Source organism: Staurois parvus, unplaced genomic scaffold (assembly GCF_062004578.1).
Source record: "Staurois parvus isolate SC_StPar_1 unplaced genomic scaffold, SC_StPar_1.0 ptg003228l, whole genome shotgun sequence".
In the NCBI taxonomy this organism is placed as follows: Eukaryota; Metazoa; Chordata; class Amphibia; order Anura; family Ranidae; genus Staurois; species Staurois parvus.
In genome coordinates, this window is record NW_028321024.1 from 349 (window position 1) to 20,000 (window position 19,652).

At 50.4% G+C, this 19,652-nt stretch overlaps 1 protein-coding gene across 2 annotated transcripts in view; it reads left to right on the top strand.

Annotated features, from left to right (window-relative positions):
• The first annotated feature begins 784 nt into the window (after window positions 1-784).
• Window positions 785-19,652, top strand: part of HDAC8 (histone deacetylase 8) — a 41,618-nt gene continuing 22,750 nt past the window's right edge. For both annotated transcript variants that reach the window (XM_089667378.1, XM_089667379.1), the window contains exons 1-5: window positions 785-902; window positions 3,823-3,953; window positions 7,543-7,684; window positions 8,975-9,087; window positions 12,822-12,899. In XM_089667378.1, coding sequence (XP_089523504.1) covers window positions 856-902; window positions 3,823-3,953; window positions 7,543-7,684; window positions 8,975-9,087; window positions 12,822-12,899 — 511 coding nt within the window. In that variant the 5' untranslated portion in view covers window positions 785-855. The remainder of the gene's footprint in view (window positions 903-3,822; window positions 3,954-7,542; window positions 7,685-8,974; window positions 9,088-12,821; window positions 12,900-19,652) is intronic.

The window sequence follows — 19,652 nt, forward strand, 5'->3', positions numbered from 1 at the left end:
GGAGCATCAATATAAGAAATGAGACAGGAGGACAATACAGGAAATAGGGGGATGAGGGGGTGTGAGCACAGGAAATGGGGGGACAGTACAGGAAATGAGAGGGTGTCAGTACAGGAAATGGAGGGGTGCGAGGACGTGGGCACTACAGGAAATGGGAGGGGGGACAGTACAGGAAATGGGGGATGGGGGGAGTATAGGAAATGAGGGGGTGTCAGCAAAGCAAATGGGGGGGACAGTACAGGAAATGAGAGGATGTCCGTACAGGAAATGAGAGGATGGGCAGTACAGGAGATGGGGGGGGGGGGGTGCGAGGATGTGGGCACTACAGGAATGGGGGGGGGGACAGTATGGGGGATGGGGGGAGTACAGGAAATGGGACGAGGTGGTGGGCAGTACAGGAAATGGGGGGGATGAGGGGGAAGTATAATATAGGAAATGGGGGACGAGTATAGGACATGATGGGACCAGGGGGGACAGTACAGGAAATGGGGGGATGAGGAGGTGGGCAGTACAGGCGATGGGTGGGCGCTAGGACGCGGGCACTACAGGAAATGGTGGGGGAAGAAGGGGGGTAACAGTATAGGAAATGGGGGGACAGTACAGGAAGTGAGGGGAGGGCAGTATAGGAAATGGGGGATGAGGGTGGGACAGTACAGGAAATTGGATGAAGAGGTTGTGGGCAGTACAGGAAATGAGGGGACAGTACAGAAATTGGGGGGATGAGGTGTTGGGCAGTACAGGAATTGGGGGAGGAGGGGGAAGTATAATACAGGAAATGGGGGACGAGGGCGGGGCATTATAGGAAATGAGGGGACATTATTGTATAATAATGCCTCTTGTGTGTTCCAGGCTAGTATGGTGCACTCCCTGATAGAAGCTTATGGACTCCTCAGTCACATGAGGTGAGTTGGCGGAGGGACTCCACTGAACGCCTCGCCCTCCTGAGGATTCCCCCCCCCCCCACCCCTTCCTGGCCAGGCGATTTGTTGCGTTACGGCGCTGCGTCACTTTAACTGACAATTGCGCGGTCATTCCAACGCTGCACCCAAATGAAATTTATGTCCTTTTTCTCCCACGAATAGAGCTCTCTTTCGGTGGTATTTGATCACATATGCGTTCGGGGGGGGGACTGACTTGGTGTCACTGACATCCCCAGTAACACCGATACAGTGATCAGTGCTAATAAAAAGCACTGACACTGTACTAATGGCACTGGGCAGGAAGGGGTTAACATCTGGGGCGGGCAGCACAGTGGCTAAATGGTTAGCACTTCTGCCTGGCAGTACTAGGGTCGTTGGTTCGAATCCCAACCACAGCACCATCTGCCTAGAGTTTGCATGTTCTCCCTGTGCCTGCGTGGGTTTCCTCCGGGAACTCCGGTTTCCTCCCACTAGCAAAAGACATGCTGGTAGGTTAATTGGATCCTGTCTAAATTGGCCCATGTATATGAATGTGAGTTAGAGACCTTAGATTGTACGCCCCTTGAGGGTTAGGGACTGATGTGAATGTACAATATATATGTAAAGCGCTGCATAAATTGATGGCGATATATAAGTACCTGAAATAAAAAAAATCAAAGGGTTAACTGTGTGCCCTTTACAACTGTGTGCTGTTTGTGCTTCACTCTACGCACACTGCTTTGCATGGCTCTTTGCATGCAAAGCAGTGTGCAGGAGCTGACAGGGGAGAGAACTGTTTTGTTTTGTTTACAAACAGTTCTCCCCCAGGCCCCCCACCCTGTCAGAGATGCTCGGCAATCACGTGGCGTTGGTGAATTATCACCGTGCCGAGACCCAGTGATTGACAGCTGAGCAGGGGAGGACTGACAGCTCATGGGGCCCCTGGGCAGTAGGGGATCATGGATCCCCTGTGTCCTCGCCCACACTCAAAAAAGCCAATGAAAGGTACCAGGGGCATCTCATGGGGCCCCCTACTGACTCCGGGCCCTCGGGCAGTGCCCGAGTGCTCAAATGGTCAGTCCTCCCCTGCAGCTGAGGCCACGAATGGCGGCGCAGTCAGGGCGCACACCCCCTACCTGGAAATGTAGAATCACATATATGTGTGTGTGTGTGATTTTGCGCACCCATGCCGCCCTGTAGCAGTATTTCTGCTAGGGGGCGCTCTAAAGCGGGTACAGCAGAAGTAAAGTTGCAGGTCTCTTCTGCATTAAAATACACTTCACCTGCCTCTTCACAATCCCCTGTAGAATGCATATTGAGCTGCTCATGGACTGCATCCCTGCGCATGCACAGGAGTAATGTCATCCATGTCAGCCAATCAAGATGCTGGGTTGAAGATGTTATCGCAATTTTTTTTTTTTTTTTAGCCTTTTAGTTCTTCTTTAACCCCTTCCAGTCCGGACACTTTTACCCCCTTCCTGCCCAGGCCAATTTCAGCTTTCAGCTCTATCACACTTTGAATGACAATTGCGCGGTCATGCAACACTGTACCCAAATGAATTTTTTACCATTTTTTTGAGACAGATAAAGCTTTATTTTGGTGGTATTTATTCACCGCTGGGATGTTTATTTTTTTTGCTATGTAAATGAAAAAGTCCAAAAATTTTGAAAAAAAGTGTTTTTTTTTATAAAATTTTGCAAATAAATAATATTTCATCAAAAATCTTTGCCAAAATTTATTCCATTATCTTTTTAGTAAAAAAAAAAATCCAAATTAGTTTATAACCAAAAATTATAATTTTTAAACATTTTTTTTTATATTTTTATTTTATTTTTTTATATTATTTTTTATTTATTTTTTTTACATACTGTCACCCTAGCAGTACAGTGTCACCATGGTGACACTGTACTACTTGTGGGGGTGATGAAGATTTTTTTTTTTTTTACACATTGCTTTTACACCCATATAGGATGTAAAAGCAATCATTTCTCTTTCTCTCTGTGTGCATTCTTGCACTCATTGAGAAGTACTGAGTGAGCTGTGATTGGTCACAGCTTGTCACATGGTACAAGCCTGTTGTGAATAGCCCTGTACCATGTGACCTCTGTGATCATTCACAGATTTCACACGTAGTAAGCAATGATGTCACAAGTGACATCTTGCTTACTACTTTGCATGTGATCACTGATTGGCCAATCAGTGATCACATGATCGGGACCTCGTACAGAGGTCCCATCCGACGATCGGTGTTTCACTGTGTCCGGAGGACACAGCGGGCACCGGATCGCGGTGCTGCGCGCTCCCAGGGAGCGCACACAAGCAGGGTGCGGGGAGGCCGTTTATAAACGGTCACCTGACCCTGCACTGCCACCGTCCGGCCGTTTATATGCAACGGCAGGTCAGGAAGTGGTTAATTTTGCTTCTAACAACCTTTAGCGCTTTGACAGCTGAGACAATGTAATTATTGGTGCAAGGATCAATACAAACTATTCAGGCCAAGAGGAAGGGTGTCAAACTGGCGGCCCTCCGGTTGTTGCCAAACTACAAGTCCCATGAGGCATTGCAAGGCTGACAGTGACAAGCATGACTTCCAAAGGCCAGAGGCATGATGGGACTTGTAGTTTCTCCACAGCTGGAGGGCCGCCAGTTTGGCACCCTTGTTTTACAGTGTACACCTTTTCTGAAAAGTGGTGAACAGCGGTCACGTGGTCAGCTGATCATTATTGGCCCCTGGCGGTCAGGGATACCAGAGATGGGCAGGAAAGGGTTAAGGACGTTTCTTCCCGTGTAATAACTTTAACAGAGGCGTGTTGTCCTTTTTTAGTTTTAAACTTTTTTTTTTTTTTTTTTTTTTTTTCAAATCCAGACTTCTTGTGTGGCGTTGTGTCATAACACGTAGAAATCATCCTGTTGCTCTTACAGGGTTGTAAAGCCTCGAGTTGCCACCATGGAGGAAATGGCGACATTCCACACCGATGCCTATTTGGAGCACCTTCGCAAGGTCAGCGAAGAAGGGGATAACGATGATCCGGAGACTCTTGAATATGGCCTTGGTAAGCATTGTTGGATACACGGTGTGTATTGGAAGCAGCGTCGCATTATTTTATGTTTACTTTGTGAACCTTTGGCCAGGCTGGGGACATGTAAGTATTTACATATCCATAACAAATCCTGACTGACCTCTGTAGCTGCCGACACTGCGGAGCAATTTATCCTAATATTTACAGCACAAGCACTGAGGCTGTTTTTGTTTTTCATTTGTGCAGTAGCAGCTTTGCATTCTCTGCTCAGCTTCTGCTGCCCCTTTCATGCAGCTGTGCTTTAACAGCTCCGGAACCCATGTTTCCCCCTCCCAGCAGTGACTCTGCATCATCTCAGTTGTTCCCTACCTTCCCCGGCATTGACCGAACAGCTCACCCTGCCTCCCCCTTCCCTCGGCAGTGACCCAGCAGCTTACCCTGCCTCCTCTTTCCCCGGCAGTGACCCAGCAGCTTACCCTGCCTCCTCTTTCCCCGGCAGTGACCCAGCAGCTTACCCTGCCTCCTCTTTCCCCGGCAGTGACCCAGCAGCTTACCCTGCCTCCCCTTTCCCTGGCAGTGACCCAGCAGCTTACCCTGCCTCCCCTTTCCCTGGCAGTGACTCAGCAGCTCACCCTGCCTCCCCTTTCCCTGGCAGTGACTCAGCAGCTTACCCTGCCTCCCCTTTCCCTGGCAGTGACTCAGCAGCTTACCCTGCCTCCCCTTTCCCAGGCAGTGACCCAGCAGCTCACCCTGCCTCCCCTTTCCCAGGCAGTGACCCAGCAGCTCACCCTGCCTCCCCTTTCCCAGGCAGTGACCCAGCAGCTCACCCTGCCTCCCCTTTCCCAGGCAGTGACCCAGCAGCTCACCCTGCCTCCCCTTTCCCAGGCAGTGACCCAGCAGCTCACCCTGCCTCCCCTTTCCCAGGCAGTGACCCAGCAGCTCACCCTGCCTCCCCTTTCCCAGGCAGTGACCCAGCAGCTCACCCTGCCTCCCCTTTCCCAGGCAGTGACCCAGCAGCTCACCCTGCCTCCCCTTTCCCAGGCAGTGACCCAGCAGCTCACCCTGCCTCCCCTTTCCCAGGCAGTGACCCAGCAGCTCACCCTGCCTCCCCTTTCCCAGGCAGTGACCCAGCAGCTCACCCTGCCTCCCCTTTCCCAGGCAGTGACCCAGCAGCTCACCCTGCCTCCCCTTTCCCAGGCAGTGACCCAGCAGCTCACCCTGCCTCCCCTTTCCCAGGCAGTGACCCAGCAGCTCACCCTGCCTCCCCTTTCCCAGGCAGTGACCCAGCAGCTCACCCTGCCTCCCCTTTCCCAGGCAGTGACCCAGCAGCTCACCCTGCCTCCCCTTTCCCAGGCAGTGACCCAGCAGCTCACCCTGCCTCCCCTTTCCCAGGCAGTGACCCAGCAGCTCACCCTGCCTCCCCTTTCCCAGGCAGTGACCCAGCAGCTCACCCTGCCTCCCCTTTCCCAGGCAGTGACCCAGCAGCTCACCCTGCCTCCCCTTTCCCAGGCAGTGACCCAGCAGCTCACCCTGCCTCCCCTTTCCCAGGCAGTGACCCAGCAGCTCACCCTGCCTCCCCTTTCCCAGGCAGTGACCCAGCAGCTCACCCTGCCTCCCCTTTCCCAGGCAGTGACCCAGCAGCTCACCCTGCCTCCCCTTTCCCAGGCAGTGACCCAGCAGCTCACCCTGCCTCCCCTTTCCCAGGCAGTGACCCAGCAGCTCACCCTGCCTCCCCTTTCCCAGGCAGTGACCCAGCAGCTCACCCTGCCTCCCCTTTCCCAGGCAGTGACCCAGCAGCTCACCCTGCCTCCCCTTTCCCAGGCAGTGACCCAGCAGCTCACCCTGCCTCCCCTTTCCCAGGCAGTGACCCAGCAGCTCACCCTGCCTCCCCTTTCCCAGGCAGTGACCCAGCAGCTCACCCTGCCTCCCCTTTCCCAGGCAGTGACCCAGCAGCTCACCCTGCCTCCCCTTTCCCAGGCAGTGACCCAGCAGCTCACCCTGCCTCCCCTTTCCCAGGCAGTGACCCAGCAGCTCACCCTGCCTCCCCTTTCCCAGGCAGTGACCCAGCAGCTCACCCTGCCTCCCCTTTCCCAGGCAGTGACCCAGCAGCTCACCCTGCCTCCCCTTTCCCAGGCAGTGACCCAGCAGCTCACCCTGCCTCCCCTTTCCCAGGCAGTGACCCAGCAGCTCACCCTGCCTCCCCTTTCCCAGGCAGTGACCCAGCAGCTCACCCTGCCTCCCCTTTCCCTGGCAGTGACCCAGCAGCTCACCCTGCCTCCCCTTTCCCTGGCAGTGACCCAGCAGCTCACCCTGCCTCCCCTTTCCCTGGCAGTGACCCAGCAGCTCACCCTGCCTCCCCTTTCCTCGGCAGTGACCCAGCAGCTCACCCTGCCTTCCCCTTCCCCGGCAGCTCACCCTACCTCCCCCTTCCCCGGCAGCTCACCCTGCCTCTCCCTTCCCCGGCAGCGCACCCTGCCTCCCCCTTCCCCGGGAGCTCACCCTGCCTCCACAGTAACCCAGCAGCTCACCCCCCCATCATTAACTTTGCAGCTCAGTTTCAAACCAATACTGTATTGTTGTTCTTTTTTTTGCTGTTGGCACCAAGCACACTATTTCACCCCCACTCTTTCTTTGCCATTTAAGTCTGTGTGAGGCCACTTGTTCCCTGGGGGTGTGGCTGTTACTCAGCTCTGCCAGAGTAGAGTGCTGCAGTGGGAGGATACTTGTGCAGAGGGGTGTGGCTTTTACTCAGCTCTGCTAGAACAAAGTGCTGCAGTGATAGGACACTTGTGCCCTGGGTGTGTGGCTGTTACTCAGCTGTGCCACAACAGTGTACTGCAGTGGGTGGATACTTGTGAAGAGGGGCGTGGCTGTTACTCAGCTTTGCCACAACAATGTACTGCAGTGGGTGGATACTTGTGATGAGGGGCGCGGCTGTTACTCAGCTTTGCTAGAACAGAGTGCTGCAGTGGGGGGACACTTGTGCCCTGGGGGTGTAGCTATTACTCAGCTTTGTCACATCAGTGGGGGAGACTTGTGCCCTGGGGGTGTGGCTGTTAGTCAGCTCTGCCAGAGCAGAGTGCTGCAGTGAGGGAGATGCTTGTTTTGGAGGTTTGGCTCTTACTCAGCTCTGCTATAACAGAGTGCTGCAGTGAGGGGGATGCTTGTTTTGGAGGTTTGGCTCTTACTCAGCTCTGCTATAACAGAGTGCTGCAATGAGGGGGATGCTTGTTTTGGAGGTTTGGCTCTTACTCAGCTCTGCTATAACAGAGTGCTGCAATGAGGGGGATGCTTGTTTTGGAGGTGTGGCTGTTACTCAGCTCTGCTATAACCGAGTGCTGCAGTGAGGGGGATGCTTGTTTTGGAGGTGTGGCTCTTACTCAGCTCTGCTATAACAGAGTGCTGCAGTGAGGGGGATGCTTGTTTTGGAGGTGTGGCTGTTACTCAGCTCTGCTATAACGGAGTGCTGCAGTGGGATGGCAGAAAGTAACACTGGGGTGTGCTATGAAGACATAAAGCGGTGTGAGACTTCAGCCAGGCTTTGATGAAAGATGTCTGTGTATAGCTTGAGCTCTTTATATACGATTACATTTTGACTGTGGTAACGTTTTGTTGTTTGCAGGCTACGACTGCCCCATCACTGAAGGTATCTATGATTATGCAGCTGCTGTGGGAGGAGCCACGTTAACTGCAGTTGAACAGCTAATGGAAGGCAAAGCTCGTATTGCTATTAACTGGCCAGGAGGGTGGCACCATGCTAAGAAGTAGGCATTGTGGGATCTCTGGGTAAATTCAACCGGACTATATTTGTTATTGGTAGGAGGTCGCTGGTATTGCTGTTCCCATGCGAAATTTCATTTTCGTAACATTTCAACACCATCTCTGTGACTAAAATGAAAACTCAATGTACAGAGCTCCCCTGTAAAGGGAACCCTGGCTACCTCTCCTGCTGCTTGTGCTGCCCATACCTACCATAGTGGCGGGAAATCACCCAGAGAAGATCGGTCAGATACCAACCCTTCTGGGCGTGTGGATCTCCTGTTCCCCTGCTATGCCTTGTGGTTCTTCTCCACAATGTAGAGGATATAATGTACAGCACATTGTATACAGATGGGAGGTATAGAATATATGATTTACATCACATTGTAATCTGCTGGGCAATGTAGAGGGTATAATGTACAGCACATTGTATACAGATGGGCAGTGTGGAGTATATGATGGACTGCACATTGTATACAGTTGGGCAGTGTGGAGTATATAATGTACAGCACATTGTATACAGTTGGGCAGTGTGGAGTATATAATGTACAGCACATTGTATACAGTTGGGCAGTGTGGAGTATGTCATGTGCAGCATATTGTATACAACTGGGCAGCGTGGAGGATATAATGTACAGCACATTGTATACAGGTGGGCAGTGTGGAGCATGTCATGTACAGCACATTGTATATAGCTGGGAGGTAAAGAGTATATAATGTACAGCACATTGTATACAGATGGGCAGTGTGGAGGATATAATGTACAGCACATTGTATACAGATGGGCAGTGTGGAGTATGTAATGTACAGCACATTGTATACAGATGGCCAGTGTGGAGGATATAATGTACAGCACATTGTATACAGATGGGCAGTGTGGAGGATATAATGTACAGCACATTGTATACAGATAAGCAGTGTGGAGCATGTCATGTACAGCACATTGTATACAGGTGGGCAGTGTGGAGTATTTAATGTACAGCACATTGTATACAGATGGGCAGTGTGGAGGATATAATGTACAGCACATTGTATACAGATGGGCAGTGTGGAGGATATAATGTACAGCACATTGTATACAGGTGGGCAGTGTGGAGGATATAATGTACAGCTGAGTACTGTCATTTTGCAGCACTACTCCCTCCTTTCTTTACTGTACCACCAATTTAGTGAAAATACGAAGCAGATTTAGACATCGCAGAAGCCAATAGACAGACAATATGGGAGTCCTTATATATTTTATATTGTGTCATTAGAACATTGAAAGTTCATTTTAAATTTTTCTTCCTGTTTAGAGATGAAGCTTCTGGATTTTGTTACCTTAATGATGCAGTATTGGGGATTCTGAAACTGCGACAGAAATATGAAAGAGTCTTGTATATAGATCTGGATTTACATCATGGAGACGGTAAGTAGAACAAAATAGACACGCGGTATGTTTGTCTAAGTGGAGCATATCCTTGGTGATGAGTGACGATATAGAACAGTGGTCTCCAAACTGCGACCTTTGCTTGCTTTTGTCCGGCCCTTGGGGCACTGTTTTCTTCCACTGATACCAATAATGAGAAATCATCCCCACTGACACCAATGGACAATTGTTCCCAATGACACCAATAATTGGGCCCAGTGACACCAATTATGGGGCACTATTCCTCCCACTGACACCAACAATGGGGCACAATCAGGGGCGGACTGACCATTTGGAAACTCGGGCACTGCCCGACGGCCCAAGGTCAGTAGGGGGCCCCATGAGATGCCCCTGGTACCTTTTTTCATAGGCTTTTTTGAGTTTGGGCAAGGACACAGGGGCCCCATGATCGCCTATTGCCCGGGGGCCCTATGAGTTGTCAGTCCGCCCCTGGGCACAATGATACCAATGTTGGGGCACAATTCATCCCAATGACACCAACAATTGGGCCCACTGACACCAATGATAGGGTGCTATTCCTCCCACTGACACCAACAATGGGGTACAATTCATCCCAATGACACCAACAAGGGGGCCCACTGACACCAACGATGGGGCACTATTGCTCCCACTGACACAAATGATGGGACACAATGACACCAATGATGGGGCACTATTCCTCCCACTGACACCAACAATGGGGCACAATGACACCAATGTTGGGGCACAATTCATCCCAATGACACCAACGATGGGGCACAATAACAAAAATGATAGGATGCTATTTCTCCCAATGACACCAACAATTGGGCCCACTGACACCAATGATAGGGTGCTATTCCTCCCACTGACACCAACAATGGGGCACAATTCATCCCAATGACACCAACAATTGGGCCCACTGACACCAATGATAGGGTGCTATTCCTCCCACTGACACCAACAATGGGGTACAATTCATCCCAATGACACCAACAAGGGGGCCCACTGACACCAACGATGGGGCACTATTGCTCCCACTGACACAAATGATGGGACACAATGACACCAATGATGGGGCACTATTCCTCCCACTGACACCAACAATGGGGCACAATGACACCAATGTTGGGGCACAATTCATCCCAATGACACCAACGATGGGGCACAATAACAAAAATGATAGGATGCTATTTCTCCCACTGACACCAACAATGGGGCACAATTCATCCCAATGACACCAACAAGGGGGCCCACTGACACCGATAGGGTGCTATTCCTCTCACTGACACAAATGATGGGGCACAATGACACCAATGTTGGGGCACAATTCATCCCAATGACACCAACAAGGGGGCCCACTGACACCAACGATGGGGCACTATTCCTCCCACTGACACAAATCATGGGACACAATGACACCAATGATGGGGCACTAGTCCTCCCACTGACACAAATGATGGGGCTCAATGACACCAATGTTGGGGCACAATTCATCCCAATGACACCAACAATGGGGCACAATAACACCAATGATAGGCTGCTATTCCTCCCACTGACACCAACGATGGGGCACACTTCATTCCAATGACACCAACAATGGGGCACAATGACACCAAGGTTGGGACACAATTCATCCCAATGACACCAACAGTGGGGCCCAATGACACCAATAATGGAGCGCTATTCCTCCCACTGACACGAGCAAGGCATTGTTTATTCCCACTGACGTCTGGACCTTTTCTATTCCCAATGGCCACCGTCTAGCCTCCCCTAAGTCTGAAGGTCAATAAACTGGCCCTTTGTTTAAAGAGTTGGGAGACCCCTGACATAGATCAACAAAGATCAATGGTCCATCTTCATGCTCCGTAAATCTGGGTCATCTTTCTTGAAGATAAATCTGTAACACTTTATACAAGGGTAGGGATCTTTATTTTCAGCCAACTGACTATATTTTTCAAATCTGGTTGAACTCGTATTGCTGGCAGGCGGGTTTTTATGACAGAAGCGACCATATCAGTCCAACAGGAGGGCGCAGTATCAGGGCATCCATACTGGAAGGATTGCAGATGCTGCACGGTGTCCTTCTTCTTTTATTATTATTATACAGTATATAGCGCCAGCGGTTTGCTCAGCGCTGTACATTATAATGGGAGACAATACACGAGACAGTACAGTAACAATACGATTCAATACACGAAGGGATCGAGGGCCCTGCTCCTTGGAGCTTACAATCTAGGAGGGAGGGGATAGTGGTACAGGAGGAAATGGCTGTGGGGGATGGAGTGGTGGGAAGAGCGGAGGTGATCGGCAATTAGGTGAGCGTAGGGTAGGCTTCCCTCAAGAGATGGATTTTCAGGGTGCGCCAAAAGGTGAGGAGGGTAGGTGACAGTCTGATGGATTGGGGTAGTGAGTTCCAGAGGATGGGGGAAGCCCTGGAGAAATCCTGGAGACGGGCATGGGAGGAGGAGACCAGGGAACTAGAGAGAAGGAGGTCTTGTGAGGAGCGGAGAGTGTGTTTTGGGTGGTAGATGGATATTAGGTCGGTGATGTAGTTTGGGGAAGTGTTATGGACAGCTTTGTACGTCAATGTTAGTAATCTGAATTTTATCCGTTGGGCAATCGGAAGCCAGTGGAGGGATTGGCAGAGGGGGGTGGAGGACATTGAATGGAGGTCAGTGGAGGGATTGGCAGAGGGGGGTGGAGGACACTCAGTGGAGGCCAATGGAGGGGTTGGCAGAGAGGGGTGGAGAACACTGAGTGGAGGTCAATGGAGGGATTGGCAGAGGGGGGTGGAGGACACTCAGTGGAGGCCAGTGGAGGGATTGGCAGAGAGGGGTGGAGGACACTGAGTGGAGGCCAGTGGAGGGATTGGCAGAGAGGGGTGGAGGACACTGAGTGGAGGCCAGTGGAGGGATTGGCAGAGAGGGGTGGAGGACACTGAGTGGAGGCCAATGGAGGGATTGGCAGAGAGGGGTGGAGGCCAATGGAGGGATTGGCAGAGGGGGGTGGCAGATACGGAGCGGTTAGTAAGGTGGATGAGTCTGGCCACAGAATTCGGGATAGACTGGAGCGGGGATAGCCTGCGATGAGGCAGGCTGGTGAGGAGGGAGTTGCAGTTGTCAAGTCGTGATATGATGAGGGAGGGGATGAGCTGTTTAGTGGTTTCTGGGGTTAGGAACGTGCGGATTTTGGAGATGTTGCGGAGGCGGAGTCTGCATGAATTTGTCAGTGATTGGACCTGGGGCTGGAAAGACAGATTGGAGTCTAGGATGACACCTAGGACTTTGGCTTGCGGGGTGGGACTGATGGTGGCGTTGTTGGTCGTGATGGAGAGGTTGGGGCGGGGGGGCGTGGGCTGGGGGGAAAACTAGGAGCTCGGTTTTGGAAAGATTTAATTTGAGGAAGTAGAGTGACATCCAAGCTGATATGTCGCTCAGTAGGCTTGTGATTCGGGCGGAGACTGAAGGGGTGAGGCGAGGGGTAGAGAGATTTGCGTGTCGTTGGCATAGAGGTGGTAGTTGAAGCCGTGAGAGTGTAGGGAAGAGGTATAGATGGAGAAGAGAAGGGGCCCGAGGACGGAGCCTTGAGGGACCCCAACAGAGGGGAATACTCTATGGAATCTGAACCTGCTCAGTGACCCGGTGCTGTAGGACATAGTGGTAGTTGGAGAAGGTGCCATTCAGTATAACGCAGGAGCCATGTTTAGGGTGGAAGCACTAATAGGGGTTTTGTTTTTTTTTTTTAATTTTCAGGAGTTGAAGATGCATTCAGTTTCACCTCTAAAGTCATGACCGTGTCCCTGCACAAATTTTCACCGGGATTCTTCCCTGGTAAGGGTACTTTGCATGTCCTCATAAATCTGTTCTTACTTTTATGGGTGTTTAACTGCTTCTCATGTGTGTGTGTATGTATGTATGCGCATATATATATATATATATATATATATATATATATATATATATATATATATATATATATATATATATATATATATATATATATATATATATATATACAGTCATGGCCGAAATTGTTGGCACCCTTGATATTTTTCCTGAAAATCAAGTATTTCACACAAAAAAGGTATTGCATTAACACATGTTTTGCTATACACATGTTTATTCCCTTTGTATGTATTGGAACAAATATAAAACAGAGGCAGAAAAGCAAATATGACATAATGTCACACAAAACCCCAAAAATGGGCTGGACAAAAGTATTGGCACCCTTAACTTAATATTTGGTTGCACACCCTTTGGAAAACATAACTGAAATCAGTCGCTTCCTATAACCATCAATAAGCTTCTGACACCTCTCACCCGGAATTTTGGACCACTCTTCCTTTGCAAACAGCTCCAGGTCTCTCTTATTGGAAGGACACCTTTTCCCAACAGCAATTTTAAGATCTCTCCACAGGTGTTCAATGGGATTTAGATCTGGGCTCATTGCTGGCCACTTCAGAACTCTCCAGCGCTTCTTTGCCATCCATTTCTGAGTGCTTTTTGACGTATGTTTGGGGTCATTGTCCTGCTGGAAGACCCAGGATCTTGGACGCAAACCCAGCTTTCTGACACTGGGCCCTACAGTGCGACCCAAAATCCTTTGGTAATCCTCAGATTTCATGATGCCTTGCACACAGTCAAGGCACCCAGTGCCAGAGGCAGCAAAACAACCCCAAAACATCATTGAACCTCCACCATATTTTACCGTAGGTACTGTGTTTTGTTCTTTGTAGGCCTCATTCCGTTTTCGGTAAACAGTAGAATGATGTGCTTTACCGAAAAGCTCTATCTTGGTCTCATCTGTCCACAAGACGTTTTCCCAGAAGGCTTTTGGCTTACTCAAGTACATTTTGGCAAACTGTAGTCTTGCTTTTTTATGTCTCTGTGTCAGCAGTGGGGTCCTCCTGGGTCTCCTGCCATAGCGTTTCATTTCATTTAAATGTCGACGGATAGTTCGCGCTGACACTGATGCTCCCTGAGCCTGCAGGACAGCTTGAATGTCTTTGGAACATGTTTGGGGCTGCTTATCCACCATCCGGACTATTCTGCGTTGCAATCTTTCATCAATTTTCCTCATCCGTCCACGACCAGGGAGATTAGCTACAGTGCCATGGGTTGCAAACTTCTTGATAATGTTGCGCACTGTGGACAAAGGCAAATCTAGTTCTCTGGAGATGGACTTGTAACCTTGAGATTGTTGATATTTTGCCACAATTTTGGTTCTCAGGTCCTCAGACAGTTCTCGTCTCCTCTTTCTGTTGTCCATGCTTAGTGTGGCACAGACAGACACACAATGCAAAGGTTAAGTGAACGTCTCTCCTTTTTATCTGCTTTCAGGTGTGATTTCTATATTGCCCACACCTGTTACTTGCCCCAGGTGAGTTTACAGGAGCATCACATGCTTGTAACATTCTTATTTATCCGCAGTTGTGAAAGGGTGCCAATACTTTTGTCCAGCCCATTTTTGGAGGTTTGTGTGACATTATGTCGAATTTGCTTTCTTTCCTCCCTTTTTTTGTTTTGTCCCAATACACACAAAGGGAATAAACATGTGTATAGCAAAACATGTGTTAATGCAATACGTTTCGTGAGAAATACATGATTTCCTGGAGAAATATCAAGGGTGCCAACAATTTCGGCCATGACTGTATATATTAATTACAGTATCTCCCAGAAGTGAGTCCACCCCCCCCCCCTCACATTTTTGTCAATATTGTATTCTATCTTTTCATGTGACAACACTGAAGAAACGACACTTTGCTACAATGTGACGTAGTCCGTGTACAGCTTGTATAACATGGAAATTTGCTGTCCCCTCAAAATAACTCAACACACCGCCATTCATGTCTAAACCACTTGCAACAAAAGTGAGTCCACCCCTAAGTGACAAGGTCCAAATTGGACCCAATTAGCCATTTTCCCTCCCCGGTGTCATGTGACTCGTTAGTATTACAAGGTCTCAGGTGTGAATGGGGAGCAGGTGGGTTACATTTGGTGTTATCGCTCTCACTCTCTCATACTGATCACTGGAAGTTCAACATGGCACCTCATGGCAAAGAACTCTGAGGATCTGAAAAAAAGAATTGTTGCTCCACATAAAGATGGCCGAGGCTATAAGAAGATTGCCGAGACCCTGAAACTGAGCTACAGCACGGTGGCCAAGACCATACAGCGGTGTAACAGGACAGGTTCCCCTCAGAACAGGCCGCGCCATGGTCCACCAAAGAGGTTGAGTGCTTGTGCTCAGCGTCATATCCAGAGGTTGTCTTTGGGAAATAGACGTATGAGTGCTGCCAGCATTGCTCCAGAGGTTGTAGGGGTGGGGGGGGGGGGGGGTCAGCCTGGCAGTGCTCAGACCATACGCCGCACACTGCATCACATTGGTCTGCATTGCTGTCGTCCCAGAAGGAAGCCTCTTCTAAAGATGATGACCAAGAAAGCCGCAAACAGTTTGCTGAAGACAAGCAGACTAAGGACATGGATTACTGGAACCACGTTCTGTGGTCTGATGACACCAAGATCACCTGATTGGGTTCAGATGGTGTCAGGCGTGTGTGGCGGCAACCAGGTGAGGAGTACAAAGACAAGTGTGTCTTCCCTACAGTCAAGCATGGTGGTGGGAGTGTCATGGTCTGGGGCTGCATGAGTGCTGCCGGCACTGGGGGGCTACAGTTCATTGAGGGAACCATGAATGCCAACATGTACTGTGACCTAAGGAAGCAGAGCATGATCCCCTCCCTTCGGAGACTGGGCCACAGGGCAGTATTCCAACATAATGACCCCAAACACACCTCCAAGACCACCATTGCCTTGCTAAAGAAGCTGAGGGTAAAGGTGATGGACTGGCCAAGCATGTCTCCAGACCTGAACCCTATTGAGCATCTGTGGGGTGTCCTCAAACGGAAGGTGGAGGAGCGCAAGGTCTCTAACCTCCACCAGCTACATGATGACGTCATGGAGGAGTGGAAGATGGAAGGTGGAGGAGCGCAAGGTCTCTAACATCCACCAGCTACATGATGATGTCATGGAGGAGTGGAAGAGGACTCCAGTGGCAACCTGTGACGCTCTGGTGACCTACATGCCCAAGAGGGTTAAGCCAATGCTGGAAAATTATGGCGGCCACACAAAATATTGACACTTTGAGCCCAATCTGGACCTTGTCACTTAGGGGTGGACTCACTTTTGTTGCCAGCGGCTTAGACATTAATGGCGGTGTGTTGAGTTATTTTGAGGGGACAGCAAATTTCCATGTTATACAAGCTGTACATTGACTACGTCACATTGTAGCAAAGTGTCATTTCTTCAGTGTTGTCACATGGAAAGAGAGAATCAAATATTGACACAAATGTGAGGGGTGGACTCACTTCCGTGAGATACAGTGTGTAAAGTGTACAAATAATATACGGAGCGGTTATAGCTCATTCACGGTCATTCTTTTGTCAAAGTAAAAGTGATCTGAGCGTTTATACAACCACTAGATCACTTTTACAGGTGGTGGAAGGGGGTGTGTGTCCCCTCCCCTTCCTCACCACCTCACTAAGGAGCCAAGTACCACTGCGACCAGTTGCATCGGATTCCCAAAACAGAGTGAACGGAACGTCCATTGTTCCTCCCACTCTGTGACATCAGAAAACCGGAAGCAACGAGGACTTTGTCACTTCCTGTCTGTTTGATTTTTTTTTTTTACAAGTCGGTAGCGGCGGCTTAAAGTGTTACTAAACCCACAATATTAAAATCTGTCTGTATATGCAGCAAGGCATGCTGGTTATTCTCGCTGGGCGACCTAAGGGGTTAATTTTTTCATTTATTTCAGGTACTTGTATAGCGCCATCAATTTACGCAGCACTTTACATATATATTGTACATTCACATCAGTCCCCGCCCCCGAGGAGCGTACAATCTAAGGTCCCTAACTCACATTCATACATACACATACTAGGGACAATTTAGACCGGAGCCAATTAACCTACCAGCATGTCTTTGGAGTGTGGGAGGAAACCGGAGTACCCAGAGGAAACCCACACAGGCACAGGGAGAACATGCAAACTCCAGGCAGGTGGTGCCATGGTTGGGATTTCTAATCGATGACCCCAGTACTGCCAGGCGGAAGTGCTAACCATTTAGCCACTGTGCTGCCCATATTAATCCTCCACGTTGTATAAAGAGGCTGTTTGATCCTGTCTTCTCTGTTCCTCCCTTTCTTCCACAGTCCCCAATCCATCTGCTGATAATACAGAGCCCTAGGAGTCACTCTGTGCATGCTCAGTTTGCTATGTGGTTTTTTTTTTTCTCTTGGGAGAGTGCAGGTGATCACACAGGGCCAATCGGCACTGTCCAGACAGATCTCGGGTCCTCCTGCATCCTCCTAGAGCAGAATGAAAACTCCCACAAGCTTTAACCAGTGCTCTACTGGACACTGATAGAAGTCACAAGACTGCTATATACTGCTGATGAGAAAAGGTATTTAGCAGTTTATATTTACTAAAATAATTGCATTTCCATGTTGTGTGTACTGTGGGAGACCAGATATAGAGAATGCGGGGTCCGGGGAGACCAGATATAGTGAATGCGGGGTCCGGGGAGACCAGATATAGTGAATGCGTGGTCCGGGGAGACCAGATATAGAGAATGCAGGGTCCAGGGAGAGCAGATATAGAGAATGCAGGGTCCAGGGAGAGCAGATATAGAGAATGCAGGGTCCGGGAGACCAGATATAGTGAATGCAGGGTCCGGGGAGAGCAGATATAGTGAATGCAGGGTCCGGGGAGAGTGAATATAGTGAATGCGGGGTCCGGGGAGAGCGGATATAGTGAATGCAGGGTCCGGGGAGACCAGATATAGAGAATGCAGGGTCCGGGGAGACCAGATATAGAGAATGCAGGGTCCGGGAGACCAGATATAGTGAATGCAGGGTCCAGGGAGACCAGATATAGTGAATGCAGGGTCCGGGAGACCAGATATAGTGAATGCAGGGTCCGGGGAGAGCAGATATAGTGAATGCAGGGTCCGGGGAGAGTGAATATAGTGAATGCGGGGTCCGGGGAGACCCGATTATAGTGAATGCGGGGTCCGGGGAGACCCGATTATAGTGAATGCGGGGTCCGGGGAGACCCGATTATAGTGAATGCGGGGTCCGGGGAGACCCGATTATAGTGAATGCGGGGTCCGGGGAGACCCGATTATAGTGAATGCGGGGTCCGGGGAGAGCGGATATAGTGAATGTGGGGTCCGGGGAGAGCGGATATAGTGAATGCGGGGTTCGGGGAGAGCGGATATAGTGAATGCGGGGTCCGGGGAGACCAGATATAGTGAATGCGTGGTCCGGGGAGACCAGATATAGAGAATGCAGGGTCCAGGGAGAGCAGATATAGTGAATGCGGGGTCCGGGGAGACCAGATATAGTGAATGCGTGGTCCGGGGAGACCAGATATAGTGAATGCAGGGTCCGGGGAGACCAGATATAGTGAATGCGGGGTCCGGGGAGACCAGATATAGTGAATGCGTGGTCCGGGGAGACCAGATATAGAGAATGCAGGGTCCAGGGAGAGCAGATATAGAGAATGCAGGGTCCAGGGAGAGCAGATATAGAGAATGCAGGGTCCGGGAGACCAGATATAGTGAATGCAGGGTCCGGGGAGAGCAGATATAGTGAATGCAGGGTCCGGGGAGAGTGAATATAGTGAATGCGGGGTCCGGGGAGAGCGGATATAGTGAATGCGGGGTCCGGGGAGACCCGATTATAGTGAATGTGGGGTCCGGGGAGACCAGATATAGTGAATGCGGGGTCCGGGGAGACTCGATATAGTGAATGCGGGGTCCGGGGAGACCCGATTATAGTGAATGCGGGGACCGGGGAGACCCGATTATAGTGAATGCGGGGTCCGGGGAGACCCGATTATAGTGAATGCGGGGTCCGGGGAGACCCGATTATAGTGAATGCGGGGTCCGGGGAGACCCGATTATAGTGAATGCGGGGTCCGGGGAGACCCGATTATAGTGAATGCGGGGTCCGGGGAGACCCGATTATAGTGAATGCGGGGTCCGGGGAGACCCGATTATAGTGAATGCGGGGTCCGGGGAGAGCGGATATAGTGAATGTGGGGTCCGGGGAGAGCGGATATAGTGAATGTGGGGTCCGGGGAGACCAGATATAGTGAATGCGGGGTCCGGGGAGAGCTGATATAGTGAATGTGGGGTCCGGGGAGAGCGGATATAGTGAATGCGGGGTCCGGGGAGAGCTGATATAGTGAATGCGGGGTCCGGGGAGAGCGGATATAGTGAATGTGGGGTCCGGGGAGAGCGGATATAGTGAATGCGGGGTCCTGAGTTTGGTAACAATTTAAGGCAGTCCTCTCCTGCCACTGCCTGCCACCTTTATTGGGCTCTCCCTTCCTACCAGGGAGGCCTGGTGTAGAAGCAGCTGCTCGGATCAGAGTCCCCAGACAGAGTAAGAGCAACTTCCGTACCTCCTCCCCCTCAGCCACATCAGAAAACAGAAGCGATGAAGATTTGGACACTTCCGGTTTCATTTTGTTTGTTTACAAGCTGTTACTGGCTTGTAAAGCATCTAATTGGACAGAT